Consider the following 27370-nt stretch of genomic DNA (forward strand, 5'->3'; position numbering starts at 1 on the left):
GGTTTAGGCCTTAAGTCATAAGAAAGCTAGCTGTTCTTAATAAAACCACAGACACTCAAACGATAAAACACCTACGCTCACTAAAGTCAAAGTGAGGAGTAACGCCATCAGGAGAATCTGATGACTTGGTAAACTGATTCGTACTATTTGCCTTAGGGCCTTGTTAGTCCGTATATTATGTGGACAAGCATTTATTGATCGGCCTTTCCTCGTTTCTGGATCGTTTCGAACACAAGTCGAACCTGAGCCGCCGAAATCGTGCTGGCTGAATGCTGAATGATAGGCCAAAATGACATAGATTAGGGAAGAACTCGTTGAAGATGAATGGCTAAGAGTGGGCGGAAAGGATGCGAACGATTCCGTTTGCAACAGATACCACACAAGTGCCACAGATAACATGAGGCAGTCTTGTTAGAGTCGCAGGGAACAAACGCAATTTGCTAGCTTTACTTAAATCTTTAGTACGATATTTATACGTGTATTAGCAGTGGATTGTCATTAACGGTCTCCCCGGCAAAGCACTGCCCGCAAAGACAAAGGGCTGATGACTATCGTGGTTTGTTTTTTCTCGCTATGCCCAATTCTTGACAATGGTGATTGCAAATCGAGAGCGCTAGTATCGCAGCGACAACGAGTGTTGACGCTTCGAACTCAAACGGCACACTTATAACCATTAGAGTAGTCTTGGTATTGCCTCTAGTTGACGGTATCGAAGGGGTTGTTTAGAAAGGATTTTGCTCTATCCCTGCTCGTTTCCCTTTCCCGTCACACGAGTGTAACAGGCGAGAGGCTTGGATCAATGAGAAACCGACTATTCAACATGAAGGGATACCCTTTGTGTGTATTTTTCCACCTTATCGATCTAACTGATCAGCCGAATTTCATAGTAACTAGAAATGTGTATATTCTACAGGCTAAACGTAAGTAAAGGACTACCGAAGGACGCACGCTAGATCTCTAACCAATGAAATGGCTGTCTATAGGGAAATTGGCAGTGGCTCAATCCATGACTTTCACATGGACCAAAGAAGAACGCAGTAAAATATAGCATTCCAAGAAAATATTCAACCAAATTATTTACAAATCGGTCGTGTTATTTGGGATTTGGAAGAAGCTGTGGAGTTAAACGTTAATTGATGGCTGAGATGAAATTATAGAGACAACATTAGCTATTACTGGTAACCAAACATGAGCCAGCCGATTCAGGTGACTAAGGCCTTGCGTCCATTACCAGTCGAGGTATGACGTCGTTTACAAAAATTTCGTACGATATAAATTAGGTCAAGTCATTCTGAAGATCGCGAAACCGTTTCCTTTCTATCAGTATCCGCCATTCATTAGGAGTGCGGAAGCGCCGAACGCGAGGACAACCATCCGTGCGGCAAATCCTGGTCTCGTTCTACCATCAGCTGTGCTTTTCGTCCTTCGACATCATCAATAGGGAGTGCCCAAGGCATAGCTATAGCTCTATACAATATCTACAGCTCGTTTTGGACATGGCTCGATTAACGGAAAACTTCCCAATTGAGGCAGCATCCAAAAGCCAGTAGATACCTCTACTGCCACCACGTAACGAATGTGAGACGGAAAGATATCTTAGTGTGGATGAATGGCACGCACGATCAAGTGAATAACTTTTAATAAATAATGCTGGCACCGCGACATAGAAAACGAGATTCAGGGATCTCGAAAATAAATCTTCGTCCACGCGCACCCCTAACAACCGCACAAAAACGCCGTGTTGTAAACGATACCTGCGATAGAAGCACGGAGTAACGTCGTGAACGAGATGAGCACTGCGACGTAATGTACTAGCACCACGTCATGTTGGGTTATCTTCAGTTGAGCGCCGTCGCTAGCAGCCGACTTCATTGGAATCAGCCCAACTAAAGTCAATAAGAAAAGGTTCTTCTGACACAGCATACGAATTGGCGAGTAGCTTTTAGGAGTAGTAAAAACATGTAATCTGTTTTTGCTGTTTCAAAAATCACCGGCAGGTCATAGCTAAGACAGCCGACAACAGGAAGAGCACAGGCAAAAACAAGATTCGTAATGGTAACACACTAAAAGAGCATGCCGACTTTTTTGCCAAGGCCAACTCCATCCATGTACGAAAGCAGCAATTACAAGGGAATAAAAGGGTTTGGCTATTTTGAGAAAGGAGTTGCAAGATTTGTCGTCTTTGAAACAAGACGACCTTCATCTGCGCCCTAAGTAGGGCTTCGATTTATAACCGTCTTCAAGTTGTCAGTTCTGGGAGTACTTAACTGGCTTAAGTGTTCAAATAGTGCCCATGCCGCTATAACGATGCGTCACATCGGTGGAACTTGTGCAGACGCCATCATATTTTTTTTATGGGTTAAACAGCCTCCGTCATGATGCAGTGGTCACGTAATGCTTGACGGTTTAGGTAGCACATGTAAGACACGGGAAATATTTCGTAGTATGTATTGAATTTACACAGTTACTCTTCGACCATTCTGAGCTACAAACAATTAAAAGAAGAAATACCTTCATCGACATAACCGCTTCCCATTATCCTCTGTTATGGTTCTGGTTCCAGTTGATCACAGTCACGTTTTGCGTCTGCTTTTTGCAGATAATATATTATTGTGAATTGATTGATGTGCTTGAATGTCACACACACACTCGGAATGCGCAGGGGGCACCGGACTAGGGGGAGCTAAAATGCTAGACCCATTTCAAAGTTTAGTAAGTGGATATGGCAACGGGTTCTGTCCCCGGTGCCCATACAGCAACTGCCCATAATTGTAGGATTTTTTATCTATTAGTTTTAATTTTTTCGACTTTTCGTAGAACGACGTTGTTGTCACGAATACCCGTTCTTCTTCATTTTGCGACTATTCACGGTTCGCTTGCCTTTAGCTGCTCCGGGGACTGCCGTACGAAGTGCCAGGATAGTAGACTTGAATATAGAACTTGTCAAAAACGGATAAGATATAGTTGAAAGAGTACGCTTTTGTTCTGAGCTGGGAAATTATGTTCAACTTCTGATCGCACTCTCGCCGAGGTGGCCATCACAGCAGCCGGGTCTCTATTACTACTATTAGCTGGGTTTTGCGTAAGTTGCGTGTTCGCACTAGCGTATCTGCAAAAATGGTTTTAATTCGGACACATTTATCAAACCCTGATTATAAGAATTTAATATTTACTTCTTAGACACGATACACCAATCGCTTACGATATACAAATCAAAATTGTTTTAAATTAAATCTATTTCTTTCGGATCTTTTTTGGCTAGTCTTCATTTAGGCGAAAACACGATGTGCATGAGACGGTTGAAACGTCCCAGCAAAAACATACTTCTATATTATTTCAATACTTTTTTTTATGAAATGATACATTTAAGTTTGTTCATCTATTTTAGTCGCCGTTTCAGACAATGCAGAGATAGTTCTGAACCATTCTTCTATAGGAAGACACGATATTTGACACAAGATAAGCAGTAGCATCATTTTAGGCCACATCAAAGAACCCACTGAATCCTTCCGAAAAAATTCGTCACTGGGAAATCAACTTGATACTTTTAGTAGTAGTAGTATGTCTCGGAATGGCTGGGTAAATTTCACAAGAAAAAAAATTTTAGAGAGATAATTCTTGTATATAATATGGGACACATGTCCTACAGCGAAACTCTGTCCTTATGACCGGAGACTTCCTTTCCTGTCATAGCAATTAGTTGGCATCGAGGGATTAATTCGCAATGTCTCTGCTAAGCTGGACAGAAAGCGATCCCTGAAGAGATGATGGAGGAAGAAAGTCAAGACTCAGATCAGAAACTCGTACGCGAATAGTGGCCGCGTGTTCTTTATGAGATTATATAGATGCGTCGATCTGGCAAAAGGAAAGCAAGCATGATCAAGACGGCAGCCATTTCGGATAGTGGTCTCTACGAGTTCCGAGACGACAGGAGCTGTGTGGATTGCTTCGACGGGTCGGCAGCAATAAAAGAGAGGGCATTGTGAGAACGGTAAGGAAAATTAGGGCTCCCACGTCGTTCAGGGATGGCACAGTCTTGAGGGGTAAACTGACTACGAACAAGAGGGAAAAGAAGAGAGATGATAGTGCTGGTTATACGGACAAAGAATCCGCGATTTGCGGCGTTGAAATAAATTTTGCCATTTTCCGTGTCATTTGTTAGCAGAAACGTAGCCACTGCTAGCAGACGAAACGGGGGCTACGGAAGCACGGATGGCCCTTTAGTTTGGACGGGACGGAATAATATTGGCACATGAATAGATCCTCTGACTGAGATTTCAATATTTGCTCCACTAAAGCGATTTGCTTTCTAAGCCCAATTCCTTCTTCCCATCGTTGATTCGCGTACATGGGCCCTCGAGTCCTTTGCGCTTTGCGAGCGGAAAAAATAGTAGAAGATGACGACGATATAAAGGCGCTCAATAAGTTAAGGTCGGATGAAAAGGTTATCTTTTTGTTTCGGCTTACAGACAATGCTGTTTTGACAAGAAAAATTTGATTGTGAAAAAAGCAATGGAGGCTCATGATAAACGTAACAGTCCAGCAGATTAGAACTGACTGTTTTAAAATGAGCGCCAAATACAGGAATGCAATGTCGCTTTTGAACGGTCTGAGACGAACACAAAGATCTAATTCATTACACTTTTAATATGATAGCGCGCGCACGCACCCAACAGTCATATATATATATATATATATATATATATATATATATATGACTGTTGAGTGTGTGACTGTTAATTAATTGAGAAGTGAGCAAAAGTTATGAAACGATTTATACGATACTACGAGGGACTTGAAAGCCGTTTTACCTGTAGGGACACGATGGCCAATTCGTTCACCGCTAAAAAATTGGCTTATCAATAGGAAGTAGCTTCCGCTCTCGACAATACGCAAGTAACGCAGTTGAAGGAAATTAAGTATATGCTGCTATTTATTCCATGTCCGTATCCGATTTGATAATCTACGTCCTATTCGAGCATAAGATAAAAAAATTGTTAACCAACGGTCAGTAAGAGCTGCACAAAATCGAGACAAACACATCGGCCCATTGTAATTGTCAAATAGAGGAAACAGTGATTATGAGTCCGTATCTCTCCATTTGTATGGGTACTTTTTGGTAAAAACTGTGGAGCGGAGAGACAGTAAATGAAGCTTGAGGGATTCCCTTTCGCGGATGCAATGGAAGAAGATGCAAGAGGCACATAGATGCAATAAATCGCAATGCTCAAGCATCGATAATGGTAGTGTAACGTCTTGGAACCAATCCCTAATCTCCCCCTGTCCCCCGCGGTTTACCCCCCTGTCCTCTAATGGTGCGCATAAGACCACCTCAAAGAGGATACACAATAGTGCTTACTGCTTCGCAGTAGACGACATAGTTGACTGCCAGTAATAAAGTCATCTGACAGAGGCGAATGACTTAGAAACGACGGTAAATATGTCTAATAAAGAGTCCCCATTTTTGCTGCCGGAACGGCCGCGTCGCTCATTGTGACTCGCATATAAGATACGTCTTATAATATCATAACGAGACAAATAAATATCAAAACAAATGATCATTTACGATTAACGAGCTAGATTAACGAGTAAGAAGGGGGAACATAAAGGAGACGGTGACGTTTGCTAGCTTTGATCCAGCAGGGGAATTACGGGCTTCTTACAAAGTGAAGTAGGTTAGACATTTTTGCAAGCAAAAGACTTTCGATTTTGTACGATAAAAGGAAAAATAAAAAATAGAATATTGGACCCAATGTATTCAGTCGTGTATGTTAAATACGTAGAATTTTCATCATGCCTTTGAGAAATTCATCCTTTAATTTTTGGTGTTCTAATTTAAGATTTGCATTCTACTCGGTACCGTTCATTACAGATCACAACAGCTAATCTAAATACAGCTTTTGTGCTCGTGCCGTTGTCGTATGTACTGCATGTAAATCGTAGTGCACAATTCAGGAAAGGTTCGTAATCCTCAAATATCCCAGAGCTGCAACGCGTATATTCATAATGTATTCGCCTGAAGCATCGGCCTATGGCCTTTGACTAAGATTGGAGCCGTTTACTCTCTCGGCTCTGTCATACGGGACCTCCACAAAGTTTTTGCTATGTGAGGCCTAATCGATGTAGAACAATACGTCCCATTACGTCAACAAGAACCTTTGCCTCCCATTAGGACTGATAGTCGAAGTAACCAATTAGCGACCGTCTGTAACAAGAACACACTTGTATGTGTGAATAAGTGCTGAAACGCTTTATGAGATGCTTCAACGATGATCGACAGCCATGGCTGACCGTCGATAGGCATTTGCCGTTGAAGTTCCCAACGTGTATAGTATTAGAGTCAAGCAGACAGACCGCAGCCTATATTGCAATATTCCTTTTACGGTAGTCGGAAACGGCCACAGGTTTTTTTCACTAGAACCGTACTAAGATGCATTAAGGTTCCGCTACATGCTCTATAAAAATAGTTGCTTAATAATTACAATAGTTGTTGCAATACAATATTCAGAAAACATCAACTTATCAAGCAAGCCTTCTTGAAGCTCTAGAAATTAAAATTAAGGTAACAATAAGTCGCGAACTAATACCCTAGTACGATTGTTATTAAGACGTATGTAATAAAAGATAGTTAAAAACACCCTACGTGATAAAATATGGACGGACGGGGGGAAGTTACCTCGGATTGCAGTAAGACATAAGCCTACAGCACGTACAAGCGAATAGACGTGGAACGAAAATTCTATGACGCATACTCATTCGGTAAGTTGTGTTTTCACAGTTGATAAGTTACGGTGGCGTATATTGTTGTTATTGTGTCTTCGATATATCTTTAGCTCACTGCAATATGGGAGATCCACGTATGGCCAGCGCGATTTAATTACAAATCGTACACATTTGAGAGATAATTCTAGTAGTAGCGATGAATAAAACCCAACGATTTTTAATTGCGACTGATTAAGCTATACATAACCTGAGGTCTACCCACTTTGTAGTCTGTCAACCACGCACACGTTTACATATTGTGATAATTATGCGACTTTTTTTTGCTTTCCAATTCCTTTTCTTATAGCATTCGAAAATATCGAGTCTTCTGAGTATCTTCTTGACCTTTTCAAATAGAAAAAAATGGATTAACATTTTTTTTAACACGCTCTATTTGATTTGCTCAGACTTTTTTGGTACAGGTGACTCCCTCTAGCGGACATTTTACGCCCGCCCACAATACAGGCGCAACCTTGCGGGTCAGTCGATAGATGGCGCTACATACATTTTCCGACTTGTTGCAAGCAATTATTCCACGTTAGGAAGTACACGGCTAATCCCTCAGGTCATCCCAGCTGAGTATGGCAAATCCTTGTCGGAATTGCAACAAAAAGTACATGGTTCTGTACCCTTTCTTAAGGTGAGACAGCGCATCAAAAAAGGAGAAATAACACTAGGCTGGGACGGCAGAATTGTTCAAGTTTGATATTTTGCACGGAGCGCCTACGACAATCAGGAAGACCCCAAAAGCAAAGCCTGTCTACTATACCTTAGTAGATTTGATAGCACCTGGGGCATTTCTGCTTGCTACCCTCTCCACAGAGCCAAAGCCTAACGCGCAGACTTTCCCGCCAACTGTAAATTCTCGAGCGAATGCCTCGCTTGGGTAGCAGTTGCCAAACAGTGACCTCGACGGCATGTACGTTAGCGCGACACAGGAGAGTATTATGCTTGTGGGCGGCGGAACAGCAGCCCTCATAAAAGGAGCAAACTCCACAGGTGGTTTTAGCGAATGGTCGGCAAGATAAAATCATGAGACTGTAGAAAGGAGTAAAGAAAAATCGCTTGAGTGAAAAATTCTAGCTGTACAGTTGCAATGAAAGCGTTAACTCATATCGTCGATTTTTTTTTTTCTGTAGAAAGCAAACATTCTACGTGATCGGAATAGACGTATTCGGGCGTTGTTTTACGTGAGCTCTGTGATTGTGAAAAATGTGCCTCGACTCGATTTACGCCATAAAGCTGAACAAAATGAGCATAAAAAGGTTACAGTTGACAGTGACGAGTAGACGAGTTCGCGCAATGACAAGCTTTGCGATCTCAAAGATCGGTTTGGATGCGTATATTTCGCAGATTAAGCGCGATTTCAGCTAAAATCGCAGTATTTCATTTACGTAGATTGTAACACCTATCGAAATTTGAAGTGAGTATGTAGTATAATGTGGAAATTCAATGATGGCCTTATAGCGCTTTTAGCTCGTACTTTAAGTGACACATTGCCTGTTTGTATATAGGGCAGATAAAGATATATGGGGGTGACCATCACCTTACACGATCAAGTGATGAAGTTACATAAAGGGCAACAATTTTCTATCTAATATGTTCTCTGGCAAACGACTTTTCTACACGTGTATTGTATACGATATTTAAAATTTACGAAAACGCCACTCTCAACAGAGAAGTAGTGGTTTCTCACAAAAAACCAAGTTGTAACTTGGCCAGTGCTAAAATTTTTGTAAAATTATATAGTTTTCATATTTTTGGAAAACGTGCCACAGAAAACAAGGGAACTGCCACAAAGGAAATATATTTTTTTGTTTCCCGAGTCCTAGAAGCCCCTGAACAGATTTTGATAAAAAAAAAAATCAACATTTGATCGCTGAGTTACGGAGACCGACAATTATAGTAAATCAATCACATATAGCTGATTGTTCCGCCTTTACTCAGCTTAATTTTCCAATAACAGGAAATATCCGACTGAACGAAGCAACCTGAAAGTGCAAAAAATTATTTGTAAACAATTGACAATACGATAAATTGTATTTGAAGACGTACGCAAATACACGGAAGCTACCATTTTTCTTAAAGCTGTTTCTGTCGAGAACTACTATAAATATAGAAAGCTTAGAACGATTAGCTCTTCAGTAGTTTTCGGAAACATTGGCGGATCTTTAAAAACCAACAAAGTTCTGTCGAATCGCACAGACTGACAGTCTGAATTGATGTTTCACTTAACCGTAGTACCGTCTATAATATTTCGTCCAATGTTCGCTCAGGTGCTTAAAAGGTTGGCATGTTTACAAATACGCGCATTGGATTCCTTCACATAAAATTATATTACGGCCGTACTAAATCTTGGAAAGTTTTGCATAGTACAAGATAAGAGTACGGCTAAATTAAATAGACGCATAGTTAGTCTTAGATGGTTTTATCAGGCTTGGCTTTTGCTGGAAGATGCCAGCGTTGCGCACTGAACGCTTAGTAACACACATTATATAATAACGATAGTTTGAAGCTTTGTATATGACCGTATATAAATTGACGTTACCGAAGCAGATCTTTTTTCCAACATTGATTTTTCTAGGTAATTATAAAAAGGTCTAAGGACCTTTTTTTCCTTTACATAACGAACCGATGCCACACAGTTATAAATTAGGTATTCCTGAACACACTTTGACTCTAGAGGGTCATGGTGGTTCAAAGAGTTCTTATGGATGATAATCGAAGGTCCCTTGTGTGCGTTGAAGTGTGCAATGCCTTAATTATTCAATAGTCAACAGAATTATTGAGAATGGCTGAAAAATTAATTGGACGTCTTTCGATTGTTAAGTGCTTCTTACAGAAAATTGTTTTTACATGGCCAAGGCATAAAATATAAGCGGCTTATTGATACTATTTGTTTTTTCGATAAAGGTAGCTTTTTTTTGGGATCAGCAGCGGTACGTTCGTTTTACAAACTATAAGTCACTATTAATTAAAGGTCCTACATCGATCGTAACGTAAATGAACTAACGTGTGACGCCAGATATATAGCTCTGATTGGCATCATAAACTTACTAGGGTTAATAGCAGCACCTATTACGTTTGGCGGACTCGTACAGGGATATGAGTCAAATATATTCAACATGGACATAGAAAAGGAAACATGCTTAGAACTTTTTAATCCTCTTACCTACTATTTATAGCGTTTCATGATCATGTTTTAATCAAGCGGTTAATGATTGGCAGAACCAAACGGCGGAATAATATCGAATCAATTCTAGCAGTAAGGCTACAATGTATGGGTAAATCAACCGATCGATATGTAGGAGAAATGCTATTTTCGCCATTACAAATCAATGGACCGCGGGTGGGGAAAGGGGTGCAGGGTCGTTGTATACCGAAAGGGTTGCTGCATATCGTAATCATGCTGTACACAAACCGTCTCAAGACATTTAGTGCCGCATTTGACTATTTAGCTATAGCTCGTTAATCGGACAAAGCTTCTCTAACCGAGCACTGACTCTCAGCAACTTTCCGGGGATTTTTAGACGGCCTCTTGATGTGTGGGGAAGTAGTGGGACGAGTGAGGGACCTTTGTGAGTACCGAGGGGGTGCTGAGAGCGCGGGTGTATAAATACGAAAATCCAAGGAGGACTGTTGCTCGTAGAATCTGCCTTGATGGGACTTCATTAGAGCTAGAGTTAAGTCTAACTTGTGCGCGCTCAGTAGCCAAGAATCCTGTGTAAGTAAGAACGTATACAAATACATACAACAACTTAAGGAACTTTGCTCGCATGAATTCAGGTTCTTGTCGACGAACGGGAATCGAGTTACGTTCAAACTATTTCGAGTCAAAGTAGAAGAAGTTTGCAACCGATATTTTGTGCATAGACAAAAATTTGCGACAGAATTTCGTGTGATTTATACCGGCAAGACAAGGGTCAGAGCTAAAATTCGATAGATATTGACCCGTTTGCAAATGTCATAAGGCTACAAGTTGAAATGGTCTCAGATCATCTAGTAGAGCCGGAAAAAATGGCGCTGATAGAAAGAAAAACTTACGAATACGAAATAATAAGTTAAAATAAATTGACGCCCTCAGTTCTAGAGATGGACAGCCATGGCCAGTATGATTGTTTGCGTGAACTATTGATTGCCATGTTATTGTAGGCTCAATGAAACGTTTATTAGTGCGTTACGTAAAGCCCAGCCACCATGCACTAACGAACAGGTGGGCCTGTATCAAAATGATGATTGCCATCTAACTAAAATGACTACAACTTTAACACTGAATTAAGAATTTAACCCGGGTCGCAACTAACAAACCTTAGGTTACAGAAACCCAGAAAACAACGACAGTCTATTTTGGCGCTTTTTACTGGTTATTTAACAGAGCTATGTGGCTGTTGGATCGGGAACAATGGTAGCCTTTTCGCGTGGAAATCTATATTTAAATTTTTTAGATATGGCGTATTAATATATTATATCCGTTCATGATACCTAGTTGTAAAGTTTTAACTATTTTACTATATATCTATTAGAAGATAAACAATTTTACGAAAAAAAAAAACAAAACAAGGCACGCACTAAATTAAGAAAATGTTGCATAACCCTTCTGGAAACCCTTCTGTCCTGATATACAAAAGGACTTACCTATTCTACTTAGAATGGCGCTGGATAGAATGACAGCGTCGTCGACATTGCTTCTACCTTACCGTCTCATTTTTGCGCCATAATTTGAGGATTTCAGGTCGATATTTTTCTCGAATACATTCAATCGAGGACTGGTGTTGGCCTTCTCTTGAAGCCTCTATCGATATATGAGTAGATTACACTAGCTTGATAGCCTTACTTTAGGTTGTATCAAAAGGCGTGAATAGGAATCTCCTCCACCTCTTCGCAAGTCCATCTACAACCGTGATAGGGCCACTAATTAGTGTACATTCAAGCCACTAATGCATGTCTGGGTAACTCCTAGGTGTGTAGGCACAGATCGCTACTTTGAACCTTGCTGACAATACAGTTGAACATGATCTTTACACGCATGGTGCATATTATACTTCCATACAATGGTCTGCGTTCCCCTATCCGGAGCACCTTTGATCAGGTAAGCATTGCGTAACTTGTGTACGGCGGATCCCGTCGAAGTGACAGTTGGAAAGCTATCGAAGACGTGTGGATTCATTGGCGTAAAATTCGTCGATTCGGGCCAACTTGCTACATTGAATAACTGCTGGTCCTACTCGACCGGTTTAGATCGGCAGAGGTGCAACTTAACGTGGTGTAACAGGCACCACTCAATCAAACCGTTGGCTATTGACAGTGGCAGTCGGCCGCATAAAGACCTGTCAATAGGAAGTGGTAGCTCGATAAAGGAAATTACAGTATTAGTAGCGTGATATTTTCACGCAACATAGATGAAAGCGCATCCGATTATCTACCAGAACGGATCGGAGTGATTTGAGGCCGAAAAGGTGAGGCATTCAGACTTCTTGGGATGGGCTTCCGCAAGTTACTCGCCTCTAAAGCACATTGTCCTATGGCTAAAAAAGCTTTCAATCAGTTATATGAAAAGGATAATTCATTCCGGGGGAAGCTCTTACTATAGAGAGCTTAACATGTCATATTATTTAAGCACACACTGATAATACATATCGACCCTTAAGACACGTCTGTTGTGCTCTCTTTTGAATCCAGAAGGTTCAGTAGGTTTAGGATAATTATAGAAGCGTTTTTCGTCTGCCTTAAAGCAGATTTCTATACCCACATCATTGAACATAGCTTTACGCTGTAATCCTTTTGATTCCCAGTTACCGAAACAATTGTAACCTCACGGGGCTGACGACTATCCGAGGCCTAATAAGTTTACCTTCGAGTGACAAATCCAATCGGAACATCGACAAAAACCCTTATCGAACTTTTATGTGATCTCAAATTTTAAAGGAAAAAGGAACATGCTTCTAAAAAAGACATTCCGAATTTAGCCGATTTTGAGAAAACGACTGTTGTTGAATGAAGACGATTTTTCTAAATACTCTTCTTCGATGTTTTCAGTTCGCGCCAAAATGAGCGACATAGCTTGGTCCTCTGAAGTTCTACTTCAGTTGTCAATGATGATCGCGGGAAAGAGGGCTCGGCAGCACAATTTAGTTCAAATTATTGATGGAATACAATTTTACTTTTATCTAAAAACGTAGTAACTTCTAGTAAGATTACTACAATTTGTTTTTCAATGATCGTATCGAATTCGAACCGGATATTAGGCTTATAACCGATAGAATGGAAATTAAGCAAGAATTTTTCTACACTTAAGAAAGTAACTTGAGAAACGGTGAGAGCATCAAATCCTGCAGGTAGCCAGAATTGAATACAAAAATAATCCGTTATATTTCCAGAGTACCGACCTCATCTTTGAAAAACATTATTTTTAACACGCCTTTTACTCTCGAATAAAGTTAAGATAGGTTTTACAAAAGTTTAAATCTAAACAGTCCGTAATGTACTCGAATAAAGCCTCACTCGCATTTTAATAAATACCGTGAACTCTTCTCATTTGATGTGGGCCTACGCAAATCATTTATCGACTATCTGATGAGACCTCATATTGAAGACTGCGTGGCCTACCTCCGATGATGTTGAAAGTCCAAGGTTAAGTTCTGGCATGACAGTACCCACTCAAGGTCTACCCGCTAGTTGATAATTTTGGTGGCTATTTGTTGTTACTTCGGCGCATTGAGGTAAGGCACCTCGAGTGCGCCTATACACACGATGATTGATACGATTGAGGCAATCCCCTTTACAAATACGTGTGTGCTTAATGAAGACGTCGCTACGTTAGCCAGAACGCAAACACCGCCAAATTGTTCTACCATTCGTTGACCTTGACTTCTCTAATTTGCAGCAGGAAGTCTCAAAAGAGCAAGTTAGTCTCTCGTTTAGGCGTTGTTAAACACTGATGGCAGTATCGCTTTCTGCCATGTCTAATGCAATCAACTAAGCAGGAATAGAACCATGTCTATCACAGGTATCTACCCTTCATTCCTCAGCACATGTGAGACACGGCACTCATCGATAGTTTTCAATTACAATTTACTATATCTGTTTTCTATCGATTCAGTGTTATTGTCTATCTTATGGCGGCCAATGACGTCTCTGCCCCGAACTAGAGCTACCTCTCAGGTCGGATAGGTTCGGCCCAAGCCAGCATCATGGGCAAATTTTGAATCTGCCGCCGTTACCTAACAACGGAAAGTTCCTGCCAATAAAGCACTTTAAAGATTTTTCGACCTAATGAATGCATACCTGTCATGCTCTAGGGGAGCACAAAAGTGCTAACGTTACCTCGTGACTATCAACTTCAAAAGTTTATTTAATTACTTTTGACCTTACTAAAGCTTTCAACCTTCGCCATCTGCTAAGGTACTTACTCACGCGACGTCGCCTTCCCATGCCGCAGCCTCTTTCATGTCTCAATTGCCTTCATGAGGTCATCGTCAACGGCTTCTCGAGGATGAGAGCATCTTAGCTGGTTATTAAAACTGTACACGTATTTATCGAGACGTCGTGGGGACCATCCCTTAGCAGATACTTGGCCATGCGGCACCTCGCGCGCTGTCACTTCGGTGCCGAAGCCAGTTGTGAGTGCACCATCGTGTTCCACCTTTAATAAGCTTCATCTTCATAAAAGACAAGGTGTTTTCTGCTGTGTGTTCTGAACAATTAAACTTTGTGATTGCGTGATGTAGCAGCTCACTCGCATCGACGTGAGCTGGTTTCACCGTCCACTGTGGCTGGCTAATGCAATGTATTATTGCTCGTACAAGATGGCCATGGGTGTAGCGTCCCGTTGGTGATGATATTACGTTCGACGTATGCTTGTGTCTGTGGGTGAAAGAAATCTGAGAAAATGATCAAATACCGTACAGCGGATAATCGCCAGCCTCGGACAGGAGGTAATAAATAGAGCCAGTATAAGAATCTGCGTACGAAAGTTGAACCGTGATGTTGAAGACGACAAGATGGCGATGCCTTGCAAATGATATTGTTTGACCGCAATCAATTGTCGCGGTACGAGAGGTATCTGCTGATTTGTCTAGTAGCATTGCCTATTTTGCATCCACGCGCGTCTGTTTGACATTAGTGGATGTCCGGCCCATTCAATAAATTTATAAATAGAGATAGGAAATATGTGCACATCGACTTCCCAATTAACATTGTGATTTGTCTTAGTTAGGACGTGACAGTCTGGCTTCTTCCGATAAATAGGTACATGCACGAATTACTGTGGCACGCAACCTGCTAGATTCAGGCACCAACCCCTCAGGCAGGTAAAAGCCAACCAGTGCTTATATCAATTCTGAATCGGACTATCTATTAGTTGTCTGATAGTGGCTTTCGTGTAAAGTATTCACCTATGAAAATTAAAGACTTGTAATAGTCTAGATTGGGAACCCGATGCAGGTGGAAATAATGCTTATGGCGCGTATTGAAGGTAAAACCTGGAACACGTTGAAAAGATTTTTAACTTGAATCGAAATGAACAGTATGAAATTTCATTATACTGCTAGACCTCTTAGGAACATCCGCAATAGAAATCTTGGCACGTATTACATCTGCGAACGGAGTTGTATTGTCCAACAAACCATTGCCGAATCGCGTACAACTTTACATACAATAAAAACAGCCAATAAAAATGGCAAAGAGATTAGATATACAATATCTTCCTCGGCTTTATCAGATTCGTCCTAAGCAGTATCTGTTAATTGAGGAGACTTCAGGAAAGTCTAAAAGCTCTGACGCGGCTAAAACTTGCACTTTAAGTTAACTGAGAAAAAATCGAACCTTATCAGTTGACTCGAGGCCAGTCGAAAGCGCGTCTGGTGTCTTTTCTATTCAATATTCGGAACCCTAAAGTTCCCGCAGGAGCGTACGATCGACATAGACGAGGCATGGTTCATTCAGTCTCTTCCGCTAGCTGAAGAGGGAACAGTCGGGAGAATGGCATCGCCCTGGAAGACGAACGAACTCGGTGGCCATGTCGAGCAAGCTTGTGCGTAAGGTGATGCTAGCGCTTGCAATGGACATCTATGTTACCATGAAGTGTTTGCCGAAAATGGAGCAATGAATGCAGCTCGCTATTTCGAGTTCCTAAAAAGGTTTATGGACCGTTGGCACAACGATTACCCGTCGCAAGAAAGGGCAAAATGTACGGAGTTAGCTATTTACAACAGATGGATTTACCTACTGTGGGACTATGGAAAACTAGATGGCGCTCGATTACATATAAAAACGTTTCAGCTTGGTGAACGTGTTACTGCACGAAGACTAGAAGAGAAAATAAGGATTAAACTGTTTCTTCGTAGCTGGCTGGTATTATCGGATCGGCATGTAAACGGATGAGGCCGGTAGAGCTACGGGTTAAATTAGAAGATGGCCACGTTTAACTAATAACAATTACTTCAATAATAATTTCTCGACGGTTTGACCGAGACGGGCTGTTTACGGTGCTGCGGCATAATGAATAGTGCAACAAGCGGTGCTGGCTAAAATTCAATAGTACCATAGACATTGAGCCTGAAGACTAGACCAGAAGAAGAACTTTTACGCTAGCCAATGTGCCGCAAAGTAGCCTACTTAACGTAAAATGGTTTAGGTTCGAAACTTGGCCTAAATGTACGGTTCGTTTCGTAGTGGAAGAAGCCAGCCATTCGAAGTATTTTAATACCAAACTAGCACCTAGACATAGAAATCGAAACATTTATACTTTCATGTATCGTACGATAGGCTTCTATGAATCACTGAGCATACGTATTTGCGTATAGTGTGATTTTCTGTGCCCAACTCTTAGATAAGTGGCGTCAACTTAAGATTTAGAGTACGTGAATAAGCGTTGCTTGACGGTGCGCTAAGTACATCTAATTTAGATGGCTACGTAAACTGACAGACAGACTATCGGAAAGGAAGTTGAAAGCTAGATGCGGTCAGAATCACAGATGCTGTGCACATATACTACCATACCTCAGAAAAATATGCTTGTGTAGAAAATTGCGCTTGAAATAGTGTAGCCTACTACCCACCTAGCGCATACGCGAAAACACCTATTATACCTCCCTCCAATAGCAGAGTATAAAAATTTTACTTTGAGCTGGATTTAGCTCAGTTTTAGACGCAGACAACTTGGTCTCCAAAATCGAACCAAACTTTTGCAAAAATCGTCAGCGTTCGCGGTACACATTTGGCATGTACACATTAGCCGCTAGATAAAGTTGTCCACAGATAGGTATATTGCACACATTGTACAATACATATAAGACGGACACGTTCATGTCAAAGGTCCAAAGATCGCGTACCAGAGAACAAAGGACCACGTGCACAGGACCTACACTCCTTCTGAGTCACAATAAATAATCGTTCATTAATAGGCTCCAGAGATAGCATAGAACATTTCTCCCTCCAACTTAGTAAAATATTCAAGTGGAATACATATCGGTCTCAACTGGCTATTTTAAGATCCAAGGTAACGATAAAAAAATCGCAGAATACCATATCAGCAATCGTGCCTGATTATGCATTTCAAATTTGATTTCATCAGTGCCTTAGTTAAGCATGGCTTCAGATGGCTGATCGCTATGAATGTGAAGAGTCTGCACTCCGTTTCGGCCATTAATCACACCATGAAGTGTTTAATGATGGGAAAAGACATTATTAAGGCACCAGCTCGCCGAGAATGTTCGATCTGGTTGGTGTGTGATTTCCACTTCGGGTCTCCGTCGTCGATACCCCGGTTCAGTCTGTTAATGGGGCAAACGCTCACGTGTCTGTCCATCTTCCCCTACGTTTTATCATCTTCATATACGAAACATAGCGCTAAAACGTTATGCACACAGCTTCACGCCCGCTGCAGGTAAAATTTAGACATACTAAAAATAGCATGTAGTAATACAGGCAATTCGCTGAAGTATACCGTGCATACCTGCCAGGTTCCGGAGCTTCAGTTTCGCTACTAAATGCAAGCTGACTACTCACTTTTTATCAGAAAATAAGCTCATCAAACAAACTGATTATTATTGATTAGTCCTTATAGTTTAACGTACAGACGTTAGAAATAAGAACCATCCGTGCTCAGTGCAGGTTCAAAAGACGAAATAATGTGTTGAAGTTCGAAAAGGGACTGCAATATATAGCTCTCTTTGACCGACGCTGGGTAAACAGTGACTCGTTGAATCTGCTTTATTATTGATTGACAATACATATATAGTCGCCACTACCTCGGCGAGATGGCTCATTAACTTTTCTGGATGGACCTGAAGGCACGAGGCGTAGTTCTATGGCCAAAGCGAAAACCAATTCTATAGCTGTTAGTATACATAAAATATGGGGCGGGCGACCTGAATATGGCCTCGCAACCCACGTTGGTTAAAAACCCGTCAAATACGACGAGACCCTAATACGAAGATAGTATATAGTTTGTTATAATAATATTTTATTATATAAATAATTTTGTTGCTATAAGCGATGCTTATAGACATTCATTAGGCGCAGGTACGTTTGTAACGTTTGCTTTTGTTGCTACAAGGGTGCTACTTTTCCATAATAGTGACAACAATATTATCTAGATATATAGTTGATATTTACATTGGGTCACCCATTTAAGTATATTTTAACCCCGATGTGAACACAGAATTGGCCGTAGTTGAGATGATTACGTAACGGAGTTATATGTCCTTAAATCATACTAGAGCAAAGGCAAATAGAGGTACTCAGGTTATGCCTTGCTTTGCAATTACAAGATACAAGGCTTAAGCCTCGTGAGCTCTGATAGACAATATTCACGGTAGTAAATAAGCTATTCTCTGTGATTTTAGTCTTTAGCGATCAAAAATCCCATTTGGATGCATATACTACAAATTTGATGTACGCCGTCATGCAAGTACCCTAAAAAAATGTTCAAAATATAGAGTTGTCTCTCTAAAGACGAAGATTGAAGACAATCAAGCAATTTAAATAACCTCACCTATCATGGTAACCGTACAAATTGCTCTAGTGTCCTTATCTAAAAACTAACACTTTATTTGTTCCGATTTATTTGTATACTAATAATAGCTGAAAAAAATTCTACACCCATATAAATCGTAATGTTTCTTCATATGAATTGTTGGCAGTAAACCAGCAATGTCAGATAAGGTAAATAATTTAGCCTCACTGATCATCATGCTTGGCTTCGCCAGCTTAGTTTTAGTCTGATCATACGTTACTTCACTGTATCATGCGGTGTCTCCTGAATGTACGTAGCTACTCTCCCTCATTTATGTTGCTGCTACTAAGCGTAATTCCACAATGGGATCTGAAAAGGCTCAGTTAATATTTTGTCCTTTGGTCTTCGACGGGTAGTATCAACGCGTTCGATGAAACTGCCTGCGTCAGAAGGACGACTGAACATCCATGGCCTGTCTGAACTATGGCTTTACAAAAAGCCTGCGACGTGGGTAAGTGGCATGACTTTCAAATCACAGAGCGTTGGCTCATAATGTCGAGTCGCTGGACTAAGCTAACTCCGACTGGGTGCGCCAACAAAAAGAGTGAGAAAAAGAAGAAAAGGTGACTGGAAAAAATAAACAGCTTTCGTGGCTGTGTGCGTTTCTATGTCAAATTTTTGCGTCTGTTCTAGTGCGGAAGGGCGGAAATGACCTCCGTTAATTACCTGGGCCTACTCTTACAATGTGTGTTATATTAAATGACGGCCTGTGAAATATCATTTGTCCAAACCTCCGATTGCTGCCCAGAAGAAGATACACAGCGTTAAAGCTTTATATGCCCAATTGGTCGATAGATAAACCGTGCTATCGATGAATCTGTGCAATTATGCTTCGTTAGATCTTTGATGCACGCGACGATTTTTCGAGAGAAAGAAGAATGCATCCTGCGCTTCCTGTCATAGACTTCCTCTGAGTACAGAACGGCTGTTATTTTTTCTGCGACCCTCCTAACCTCTCGCTGGTTTTGGCTCCTATGCTTGCCGCACCTAAATAATTACTAGAAAGTCAAATCTAACGCTAAAAGAGCAAACGTCCCGGCAAATCCTGGCTGGCTTTGATTTGTTAATGTTATAGACAATCCTCGAGTGTCTGTAGCAGATTAGACTGGACGACCTCAGCCACAGATACGTTGAATGGTTACAGAGCTTCATTTAATGACGTCACTAGAGCGCGACTATTTTGCCGATAAACTAATATGGCCTACAGTGCCTCTGTCCAGAGAAGAATTTCGATCGAGTAAAAAGTTCCTCAAAAAGCACAAATTCGATAAACAGCTAGGTGGGTCACTGAGACAAGACGTCCTTAGCTACTTAATGAGACATTACGTTACGAAAACTTAGCTATACCTTATGATATATTCTATCTAAACTATCTAGAAAATTCATATACGATGTATAGATGTATGTTATTATAGTTTTCGTATACTTTCGATTATTCTTAAACTGGATTTTTGTTTTTTTTCCCTAATCATATATTTAATGTTATTAAAACGATGCACACAATGAATACTCTACACTTAACACGACTCTAAATGCGTTTATTTGTATTACGAGAACGAACTTTGGATTCGTGCTATATGATCTTCCGCTTGGCCGTTGCAGTGCCAAGCCCCGTGCAATTGCACGCGCAACGGTCGTCGAATCCGCTATTGCAAACATGCAAAACAGTTTGTCTGATCGCCGCCTTTTTAGTTCTGCCTCTTCTTGCATCTGTTATTCGGATCGGTATATGGTAAAAGCTGATATCTATGCTAATCCTATAGTTCACTACACACATCATAACTACCCTGATCAGCTACCATCACCGTTTGCTTTGCAGATATCGCGTGAGCGTCAATGTACAGACAAAATAAGCAAGAAAAGGATCGACGACACACGATCATGATGCTCGATATCACGCAACACCTTCACGTCATGTCACTGACATTGGTCTCCGTCGTGGCTGCGTGTCGCCATATCGACTGTTATGAGCTACATATCAATGGAAACCTTTGGCAACAAACTCGGTCCTTTGACAAGGTCAGCGTCAAATAACCCTGTTTCCTCTACCAGAAAACATCAGACATACCCTGGTAACGATAAACCGATGCCTAGCCGGCTATGACAACGAATCCAGCTTTGCACTCAAACTCACCGAGTTGCCGCTCGAACAAATAAGAAACCGCACGACATAAATGCCATGACCAATAACGAGCTCAATGTTTTCCGAATCGATCTGACGCGATAGCTTATAATGCGGTTAAATCTATATCGTGTGAGTAGTGTCCTTAAGGCCCGTTTTCTCATCCTGGGTAACGTAACGGTGGCAGGCCAAACGAGCGAAAGCAGCAGCAGCAGCATTACACTTGGTCAGAAATGACTATAGCAGCCAATATCATACTGCAGTAAAAACGTGAATTATTGTAAAATATACATGATATTATTACGTGTACTTCAACACGTATTATCTCCTTTGTTATTTAGCTCTCTTGTCCCGTTAATAATGTAGCGGTAACGTTTTTACCTACTAAACTACTTTGCTAAAAAGACTATGAGCGTTTTTGGAAACTATTCGTTGTGGAGTATCGACCGCGGTAACGTCCGTCTATCTTTACGGATGTGTCTTAAGCTCGTTCGTTTTACATTAACTTCCCGTTGCGGTGTCGTCTGAGAATACTACGTTTACATTTGTCCTAAAGTCAAATTACATTGTTTACTGAGAGACTGTTTTAAGAAAATCCGATATACCCAGTTGATTCGGTGGCTACACTTTGAACTTATTGGTTCATGTTGCAAGTTTTACCTTATGGAAAATGTATACACTACAATAATAAACATATTTCTATAATGCGAGAGCCAAACAAAGAATAACGATGTTCCTATTTCAATGCAGACAACTCATGCTATACTTGCCCCTAGGTATAGCATGAAATGCCTGAACCATCCATCACACTACAGAATGCCGCCTTTAGATTCATTACATGATATTGTCTGTAAATGTCTGCATGTCCGTGAGCGGAGCTGGTACAATGTACATATATTAGTTGGGCCTTTACCTAGGAAACCAGCTCACTTTCTGCTAAATTGCGTATGGCGTTAGGTCAAATGCCCCTGTAGTTTTATTAACCGGCTTGTTTTAGTCGGTTCGTATCTGTGACACGTTTGAGTGTCCTACAAAGTATTACTGTTGACAGTTTTCTTTTTGTTTGCTTCTTCCGAGGAAGATTTTTTACGCGATTAGGCCGAAACAAGTGTTCGTTGTTATCTCATTTTGAAGAACGCTACCGAAGGCTTGTTCGATACATAGCTAGTGGCAAGGTCGTGTTTACTGCTTTCGTTCACGCTGGGAGACGTCCTTTTGTCATTCGAGGTTCAAATTGGATAAGGGCAGTAAATGAAGGACACAGCAGCCTTGAATAACTCCTAACGTATAGTGTTAATCTAATATATTCGTCGACGTAGTGTGTAAGTCCTCCATTTGCTTTTCGATGTTGAGAAAGGAACTGAAAGTTTAGTTATCAGACAGCTATTTTACTCATTTTTGGACCCGGTCGTTACGTGTTCGTGCAACCATGCATGGAACCTTGCCATCCTCCCAGTGCGGCAGCGGGCCACATCTATGGCTCGGGTGATTGCTCGGAGTGTGGTGCCATGGACAACGAATGGTGCTTGTTCTGCGGTGGATTCGAACCTTTCAACCCAATCAACAGCGACCCAAAAGAATCGGTCCACAGTCTGCAAGGCTTTATCCTCCGGCTAGACGCAACCTAATCAACCGCGCGTACGTAGCAAATATTCGGGCAGATAACTCGGACGTAGTGAACGAGGTGGCACGTCTTACAGCTACCCCGCAGACCTGTTTCCTGTATCAACAACGTGCACTCTTACCTTTGGCTTGTTCCTCAAGCGTAACGCAAACGTGGACAGTTTAAACACAAGCGGCCTTTCAATCGAGAGGCGGCACCTGTCCTAATTATGCATTGAAATGGGAGCATTCGATCGGAGAGTGTATCCCTGGTTGAAGTCAATATTTTGCTTTATCAAGATGCGACTCAACCTACTCACTACAACACATCTGGGTGCCTTTAGCTTAGTTTCAAAGGAGCAGGGACACGATGGTATATGTTGGGGTAAGGCCTCAACATTGACTAGATAGATTGCTGTTCGTAAATGGGTTTGGGAGATGGGCTATTTACAGTTGATTAGTTCATAGAGACAACTCGGAAGTAATCGCTTGAGGTTGCTTTCTCGCTACTCGACTAAAGTAAAAGTCTATTAGAAATGGCATTATATAGTATCTAAAACATTTCAATTAGATAAACGTAATATAGTCTGCAATTTTATCTATATAATTATTATATAGAAAACATTAACGAAACATCAAAAACTATTAACAGAATATAGTTTTTATATCTTGCCTAGTTTCAGATTCAAACTAGGTTGTCGTCAATGGCACTAGATTGATTACCTATCACTTGAGTCCATCTCTCTTCAGAGCTATAATCTTTTATGGAAGCGACACTCTGCTATGGCTGCTAAGGTAAAATTTTTCTTAAACGGTATTGCAGGTAAATAAAACAATAACAACACCTGCACTTAATACAGAAAAATAGCCACTTTTCTAACTTCGTCAACGTTCGTCCCTTCGATCAGTGCCGATCTCACGTCGCATGTGTTTTGGCTTACTTTGCTGCTCACTTTACAATTTACCTTCATATCAATCCCTTCAGTACATAGCAACGGGCCTTGGCAAACTCTCGTCGTAAAGTTCCACCCATTTAAGTAAAGTTCCGATGGCGAATTACCCGTTCACAGAAGGCCACGCGAACAACGCACAGACTGTATCGCCAAACACCCTAATTAATTTAATCCCTTTTTACTGCATATAGAATATATTGAATACGCAGTTCGGCTCAATTATTAGGCTACAATATACGATCCGCACAGGCAGGCATGATGGCTCTATTCGGGCTTTGTGCACCATTTTGGTCCTTTACAAGCTTGCTCGAGCGGGACATCGCTACCCTGAGTAAGCGCGTCGCGGGCGAGGTAGCACCAAACGAGGCTACAGCAAAGCTAGTGCTAGCAATACTTCGGCCATAACAGCCATATCGTGCTTGGTAGCAGCTAGAGGTATCGGACATGGTGAGCCTCGAAGCTTGAAGGTTACCTTGCACTGATGCAATTCTGAGGATTGGCCTGCGTTAGGTCGCTTGTTTCGTGACAGCAGCAACGGTCTGAACTCCGGAAGCGCCACCGACCCCGCGAGTCAGAGTTTTGTTAAGGTTCAGACGGCAGACCAAAGACCTAACGGAGCAACAGCCCGTAACCGAATTAACGGAGTTGCCCTGTATAGCACCAAAACTTCGACACGATTTGCCATAGCATCACAACGTACTTGCTGTGGGCCCTCTAGCATTTTATTATGCGTGCCTGTTAAAAATGTATAAGTGTAAAGGTAATGTCGGTTAGAAGTGATGCTTTGAGCTGATATACCAATTGAACGTGGACAGTTGCTCTGAACTTCGTCGTTAGCTGAGAATTAGCAAGCAAACGATATTTTTTTTTTGGCTATGTTGAATGAACGTGTTAGATGCACCCAGGGGCATCAGCGTCTCTCAGATTATGATCAAGTACACCGTCGAGTCGGCGATTAGCAGTACTCAGTAGGGAAATTTGCTCGGTCGAAAAAGCCGTACGTCTCGTGCAAACTGACGTTTGCGTCGGAAGCTCTTACCTGTCTAAGTTTAGGTGAGCAGAATCCATAACAAAAGGATTCGGATTACAGATTTCTCCACAGGCAAGCAGTGTGCTCTAATGTTATGTTTCTATCGGAAAACGTACTACATGCAGAAAGAACTTTGATGGATCTTTAGAATCATATATATATATATACGGGTATACATTGTGACAATTAAAACTTATATATTGCGTTTGTATCCCACCCAGCAGCCATATATTATTGATGATATGCATAGTTGTTGTAGACGTTGTTCGTATATTGTTTTACTATGTTGTTCTTATACAACAATTACTTACTCAGTCATAACAGTCTCCAAAAAATGGCCATCAAATTCGAGCTTTTGGGTCGATGAAGTACACGACAGATACCAAAACGAACCTTACTTAGGTTATAACTTACTCGCCTAAGTGTTTCTATCTTCATCGTTATTCAATTCAATATCCGATTAAGCTGACTCTGACGACTATTATCTAATCCCCAACATTATGGTTTGCCGGGTCGTACGCTCGTTCGGAAATTCATCCATGAGCTATTGCGAATCTACACTTGTAGGCCTTAGTTTTATGTCGATTGCCTGAGTTATCTTACGATTTGATGACCTAGGCTAGAGTTCTTTGATGAGTCTGAACGGCGTGTAGTGGCCCTATTTTAGGCCAACTAACAGCTTTGAGCCAATCGAACGTAACCAACAGAGATGCTTAGAAAGGATACGTCGTCCAGATGAGCAGCCATATCTGATAAATCATTATTTGTCGGGGGATGTATCGCGCCCAATATAAAATGCTCCCGTAATGTCTAGATCAAAACCCGGGCTTTAAGGAACAATGTTCCACTTGAATGTCAGGCAATGAAGAACTCAATGCTTTATTGATAGAGCTCACGAGTATAGTTTACTAGGTGAGGTTTGACTTTCTGCCTTTAAGTTAAGGACGTACAACGTTAAGAAGCTATGCATACATTTGGTATCGGGGAGTATTTGAGAATATTTGAAATAGAACAGAGGAACGCAATTGAAAATTAATTTAAACTTCCGAATCTGGCAAAGCAATCAAGCTTGTCTTAATCATTATTTACCGTATAAGAAAAAAATTGATTACTACAACACCGTACTCCGCAAAAACTATAAAAATGTGAAGACTAAGTATTTCTTCATTCCGATGTGGCATCGAATCTTATCGTTTTTGACGTAGCAAGAAGTTCGTTTCATGACCGTTAGCCAAGACTGACCACGCAGTATTGAAACTGCGCGATATAGCTAGCGTATGCAGGATTTCTAAGTTCTGACTGAGGGTACAACTGTCTGTGTTTACATTGAAAAAAAAAAAAACGCTTTACTGTTTTCAGCTAGAAACACAAGTGATACTTTTTATTTTTAATTATAGTTATATTACTACAAGTACTTACAAGTTTTCTTACTCAGTTTGATCTGTTTTGTCTGTTCCCGCTAAATTTAGCCGGCAGCGTCATGGATCTTAGCGAGTATCACACAATTTATTCAGTAACAAAGTATGATCACTATTATATCATTCGGAATCAACATAAAATCGTGAGTGGTTAGTAGTCAATCTGAAATGAAAAAAAGTTAATCTACGAGTAAAAAGCGTATTTGTTTTTCTTGTCTACGTTTCGTTTATGTTCCACGTGAATTCCTGCTAACATGCTAAATAACTAAGATAGTAACTGTGTGGTAATATGCTACCATGTTAATGTGATGTCTCAAAAATCAGGTCTGTACATTTACATACGTGCCTTTCATATACTATCAGAGAACCGACTATATTTCCCGAAAAGGGCCCACCTACGGATATCTGATTGGGACCCATACTGGGGTTCATGCATGTTTTACAACATTTACACTGTATTGGACGATTTTCAAGTTTAACCTTTTTTGCGCCATGCATATCGCCGTCGTTGGAAATCCACACAGAGATGCCAATTTCAACGTACTGTATATTGAATGTATCTGTTCTCACCATTCTTATCCATTGTTATACCTTTCAGTATGCCCGCCGCCTATATCCTGTCGGCGTACGTGTTAACCGTCATTCCATCGCGATCGTCAATCCCAAGTGATCACCTGGCCGACCCAAGTGACCCACTACAGCCAGCAACACCTACCCCGAGGTCTTTCCAGGCGAAGACAAACGGCAATGCAGACGACGTCATCTCACCGACCCAGCCCAATCTACCAAATCAAGTACAGATCAACCCTGTGGGTTCCGCAAACTTTTCTCGTCCTCCGCCACATTATCGTCAGCACAACGTTACGATCATCGAACTACGAGCTCGTCATGAAGTGGAAGGTTTGACGGCACTTTGAATGATGCCGGTACGACTGTAGCTGATATCGGAGCGTTGGGCACTTTGCAACGAGACCAGAGAATCGCTCGATCTAGCTCGACTGGGTCAAATATTATCGTAATCGAATGACGTCCGCACTCAGCTCAGACAACAATACCTCAGAAGAGGACTACATATCAAAGAGCGACGCCTCATCAATCGTCCAGGCGAGCAACATCACAAGGGGCGATATTTATTGGGAGAAAGGCGATTAGGCCGACACTGGTATAGGCCTGTAATGCAAAAAGACTATCTAATTAGTGACGGGATAAGTAAGGATGGGGCGGTTCGGACATTTCCAAAAAAGCAACAGCGTAAGTCCTGTGGTGCTTCAAAGTGTTGAAAAACCAATTGATAGGAGCACGAGTTCGTCGAAAAACCAAAAAAAACGTAGCAAACATAATAGTAGCCGATTGACGAACGTCGAGGAAGCTCGGGACAACGGTTAGTGGCATACATGTTTAGCTATTTGTGGCCGTTTATATCTTGAAAAATCTTTTTCTAGATCCTTGCTTTGCCCGGGCATTTTT

General features: G+C 41.2%; 1 protein-coding gene across 3 annotated transcripts in view; it reads left to right on the forward strand.

Moving 5' to 3' along the window:
• The first annotated feature begins 7192 nt into the window (after positions 1-7192).
• The window catches only part of LOC111249342 (serine/threonine-protein kinase NIM1-like), a 40692-nt gene continuing 20514 nt past the window's right edge, over positions 7193-27370 (forward strand). Inside the window, exons 1-2 of one of the 3 annotated variants that reach the window (XM_086988119.1) lie at positions 7193-8185; positions 26502-27284. In XM_086988119.1, the coding sequence (XP_086844245.1) occupies positions 27119-27284 (166 nt within the window). In that variant the 5' untranslated portion in view covers positions 7193-8185; positions 26502-27118. Of the gene's footprint in view, positions 8186-26134; positions 27285-27370 lie in introns of those variants that run through there. The other 2 variants (XM_086988117.1, XM_086988118.1) reach the window with 2 other exon arrangements.

Source organism: Varroa destructor, unplaced genomic scaffold (assembly GCF_002443255.2).
Source record: "Varroa destructor unplaced genomic scaffold, Vdes_3.0 BEIS01000004.1, whole genome shotgun sequence".
In the NCBI taxonomy this organism is placed as follows: Eukaryota; Metazoa; Arthropoda; class Arachnida; order Mesostigmata; family Varroidae; genus Varroa; species Varroa destructor.